The sequence below is a fragment of the Trachurus japonicus genome, chromosome 16 (genome assembly GCF_045865225.1).
Source record: "Trachurus japonicus isolate A0001 chromosome 16, Traja_1.0".
NCBI classification, from domain to species: domain Eukaryota; kingdom Metazoa; phylum Chordata; class Actinopteri; order Carangiformes; family Carangidae; genus Trachurus; species Trachurus japonicus.
The window spans coordinates 37,198,180-37,202,965 of record NC_140922.1 but is presented as its reverse complement, the minus strand read 5'-3'; the positions used below and the strand labels follow the sequence as shown (position 1 = coordinate 37,202,965).

The 4,786-nt window shown below is 48.6% G+C and overlaps 1 protein-coding gene across 3 annotated transcripts in view; it reads left to right on the top strand.

Moving 5' to 3' along the window:
* The first annotated feature begins 350 nt into the window (after positions 1 to 350).
* arhgef2b (rho/rac guanine nucleotide exchange factor (GEF) 2b) overlaps positions 351 to 4,786 on the top strand; it is a 33,594-nt gene continuing 29,158 nt past the window's right edge. For 2 of the 3 annotated variants that reach the window (XM_085803212.1, XM_085803211.1), the window contains exon 1: positions 351 to 570. In XM_085803212.1, coding sequence (XP_085659338.1) covers positions 514 to 570 — 57 coding nt within the window. In that variant the 5' untranslated portion in view covers positions 351 to 513. The remainder of the gene's footprint in view (positions 571 to 4,786) is intronic. The other variant, XM_085803213.1, reaches the window with a different exon arrangement.

Below are 4,786 nucleotides of genomic sequence, written 5' to 3'. Positions count from 1 at the left end.
GAGTTCCTTGGTGTGAAGAACTGAGCTGTAGAAATAAAGATGTCTTGTCTTGCAGTTCCCACATTCCTCCACCAGGAGGCGCTTCTCTACTCGTGGATGTATCATGGGATGTATTGGCTCTATTGAGACTGACTCCGCCCGCGCAGCGTTGGCCGCCGCCGCGCTGTCCCGGAGTGAGAACCCGAGCGCTCCCTGACAGATGCTGGCGGGCGGGGCTTAGAGGCGCGAGCGGCGCTGTGATTGGCCGAGCGGGTTGCAGCGGGCTGCGCTGTGATTGGTCGGAAGTAGAGCGAGCAGCTGTACGTTACCGCTAAGCCCCGCCCCCCCGCCCGCAGCCAGACCGGACTCTCCCGCACCAGAACCCAGCGCTCCGGACCAGCGGCGGTAGAAGCAGCTATAGAGGAGTTATTATTATAGAGGAGTTATTATTGATCAGTCATTATTGATCAGTTATAGGTGATCGATCAGCGAGCAGCAGCAGAGCAGTGAAGGTGTGTTTGATCTGGGGAGGGGATGTCCCGGCTGCTGGAGAGCAGGCGACAGGACAGGATGAAGGAAATGAACCTGAAGGTGAGGAAAACACACTAACCTGATTACTGATCGATAGCAGCAGAGGTGATTGATTATCGGTGTGTGATCAGAGCGTCTGAGCTGATCGATGAGCAGAAGAAACTTTAACTCTGATTCTCTTTGTCCCCGCGCGGCGCCGCACATCTGGAACAACCGCTCGGTCCGTTAGAACACGTTACACGTTACTACACGTTACTACACGTTACTACACGTTACCCGTTACACGTCGATAGCTGATTATCGATCCGCTATTCGGTGTGTGTGTGTGTGTGTGTGTGTGTGTAGAAGTTGGCGACGCAGCAGAAACGGGAAACGGAGTTTTGACTTCAGACGGAAACGGGTTTATAGCGGAGTGTGTGCGTGTGTGTGTGCGTGTGTGCGTGTTTATTGTGTCTGTGTGTGTCGGTGTGTGTGTGTGTGTGTGCGTGTTTATTGTGTCTGTGTGTGTTTATTGTGTCGGTGTGTGTCGGTGTGTGTGTGTGTGTGTGTGTGTGTGTGTTTCTACCTGTGCAAACTGAGTTTCGTTGTCTTTCGGTGTGTGTGTGTGTGTGTATAAGTCTAAGTGTGTGTGTGTCCGTTATAGCAGCGCGTGGCCGCTTTGTCCTGCAGGAGGAAACGAGCGGGGGGAGGGGAGGCTCAGTGTGTGTGTGTGTGTGTGTGTGTGTGTGTGTGTGTGTGTGTGTGTGTGTGTATATCTCAGACTGAAACATAAAGAGAATAAAGTACAAGTCCATATAAATACATGAGGTCAGTGAACGTCACACGTGTACGTCTGCTACACGCAGTAGTGTGTACAGTGTGTAGTAGTACTGTGTGTATACTGTACCACACACTGTAGTATACACTGTACTACACAATGTACACAGTAAAACCAGTTTGGTCTGGACTCATAAGGCACAGCAGTTTTATTAGTATAGCCCGTTGTTACCACCAGTTTGTCTCAAAGGGCTTTACATCCCATAATAACAACATCCTCTGTCCTTAGACCCTCACATCCACTGAGGAGAAACTCCATAGAAAACCCTTTTAACAGGGAAAACCATAAAAAATAGGTGTGTTTACAAGAGTCCAAAAATCCTCTTTACAACCAGATGAAGAGGTCAGTCAGATTGTAAATGTCTCGTGTAAACACCGGATCGGATCACGGATCGGATCACGGATCGGATCACGGACCGGATCACGGATCGGATCACGGATCGGATCACGGATCGGATCACGGATCGGATCACGGACCGGATTGTATTCTGGATCAGATTGAAACAGGTCGTCTCTACGCCGACTGATAACCAGCTTGATGCTGCAGGTAAACGGGGATTCGGTAGAGTGGATTATTCATTCTGTTCATGCGCGTCATCGTACGTAGGCGTCACGTTGACGTTCACGGGAAATAGGAAACAGGAAATAGGGAAGACGCCGTTGTTGTTAGCAACGTAGCATGCTACGGACCGTTAGCGGCTATAGAACGTTAGCAGCCGTTGCAACATTAGGGCGTTGTTAGGGCGTTGTTAGGACGTTGTTAGGACGTTGTTAGGATGTTGTTAGGACGTTGTTAGGACGTTGTTAGGACGTTGTTAGGACGTTGTTAGGACGTTGTTAGGACGTTGTTAGGGCGTTGTTAGGACGTTGTTAGGACGTTGTTAGGACGTTGTTAGGGCGTTGTTAGGACGTTGTTAGGACGTTGTTAGGGCGTTGTTAGGACGTTGTTAGGACGTTGTTAGGGCGTTGTTAGGACGTTGTTAGGACGTTGTTAGGACGTTGTTAGGGCGTTGTTAGGACGTTGTTAGGACGTTGTTAGGGCGTTGTTAGGACGTTGTTAGGGCGTTGTTAGGGCGTTGTTAGGGCGTTGTTAGGGCGTTGTTAGGGCGTTGTTAGGACGTTGTTAGGGCGTTGTTAGGACGTTGTTAGGACGTTGTTAGGACGTTGTTAGGGCGTTGTTAGGGCGTTGTTAGGACGTTGTTAGGGCGTTGTTAGGGCGTTGTTAGGGCGTTGTTAGGACGTTGTTTATATTCGGACACAATCAGGAAAGACCGTCTCATTTAGCGACGGTTGACGCGGTCTCCGGAGGAGGAGCCTCCGAAGCCGTTGCCCCCGGAGACGGCGCATGACGTCTGTCCGACTACCCATTTCTCCGACCATACATTTCTTTATTTTTGCGTCCATTAGTCCGACCTCCCACTTCTCCGACTTCAGTAGCCCTAAGCCTTAACCTTACCCTAAACCCTAACCATCAACCCTAACCCTTAACCTTACCCTAAACCTAACCTTAACACTGTAGAATGGGTAGTCGGAGAAATGAGCCGTTGGACCTTTGGGCAGTCGGACTGATGTATGCTCTCCCCCCCCCGGAGACGGCGTAGGCCGGGTCCTCCGAAGCTGCAACTGAGACACAGCTTCTAACCGGCTTCAGCTGGTCCATGTAGACACGGACTGAACGTGGAACGTAGATTCTGGACTCATTCTGGACTCATTCTGGACTCATTCTGGACTAAGTCTGGACTCATTGTGGACTCAGTTTGGACTCATTCTGGACTCATTCTGGACTCATTCTGGACTCATTCTGGACTCATTCTGGACTCATTCTGGACTCATTCTGGACTCATTCTGGACTAAGTCTGGACTCATTCTGGACTCATTCTGGACTCATTCTGGACTCATTGTGGACTCATTCTGGACTAAGTCTGGACTCATTCTGGACTCATTCTGGACTCATTCTGGACTCATTCTGGACTCATTCTGGACTAAGTCTGGACTCATTGTGGACTCATTGTGGACTCATTCTGGACTAAGTCTGGACTCATTCTGGACTCATTCTGGACTCATTCTGGACTCATTCTGGACTCAGTTGGACTCATTCTGGACTCATTCTGGACTCATTCTGGACTCAGTTTGGACTCATTCTGGACTCATTCTGGACTCAGTTTGGACTCATTCTGGACTCATTCTGGACTCATTCTGGACTCAGTTTGGACTCATTCTGGACTCATTCTGGACTCATTCTGGACTCATTCTGGACTCATTCTGGACTCATTCTGGACTCATTCTGGTCTTATTCTGGACTCATTCTGGACTCAGTTTGGACTCATTCTGGACTCAGTTTGGACTCATTCTGGACTCATTCTGGACTCAGTTTGGACTCATTCTGGACTCAGTTTGGACTCATTCTGGTCTTATTCTGGACTCATTCTGGACTCAGTTTGGACTCATTCTGGACTCAGTTGGACTCATTCTGGTCTTATTCTGGACTCATTCTGGACTCAGTTTGGACTCATTCTGGACTCAGTTTGGACTCATTCTGGTCTTATTCTGGACTCATTCTGGACTCAGTTTGGACTCATTCTGGACTCAGTTTGGACTCATTCTGGTCTTATTCTGGACTCATTCTGGACTCAGTTTGGACTCATTCTGGACTCATTCTGGACTCAGTTTGGACTCATTCTGGACTCAGTTTGGACTCATTCTGGTCTTATTCTGGACTCATTCTGGACTCATTCTGGACTCATTCTGGACTCAGTTTGGACTCATTCTGGACTCAGTCTGGACTCATTCTGGACTAAGTTTGGACTCATTCTGGACTCAGTTTGGACTCAGTTTGGACTCATTCCGGACTCATTCTGGACTCATTCTGGACTCAGTTTGGACTCATTCTGGACTCATTCTGGACTCAGTTTGGACTCATTCTGGACTCAGTTTGGACTCAGTTTGGACTCATTCTGGACTCATTCTGGACTAAGTCTGACTCATTGTGGACTAAATTTGGACTCAGTCTGGACTCATTCTGGACTCAGTCTGGACTCATTCTGGACTCAGTCTGGACTCATTCTGGACTCATTGTGGACTCAGTTTGGACTCATTCTAGACTCATTCTGGACTCATTCTGGACTCATTCTGGACTCATTGTGGACTCAGTCTGGACTCATTCTGGACTCATTCTGGTCACTTTCAGACACTACTCCGCCGCACAGTTAATTACGTATTAGGTTGCGTAATTGAAACGGTCCAACACCGCTACTACAACTACAACACGGCCTGGTCATGATATATTAAAGGACAATTCCGGGCAAATTCACCTCTGGGCTGTATTTTCCTAACATTTTAGGTCTAAAAGAATGAATCTGAAGATTTTCAGTTTAATGTCTCCTGTTTTGCGGTAGTTGTGTCTGTCCCCGCGTCGCCACGGCAGCTATGAATGGGAGCGGATTGAAGTTCTGCTGCTGAG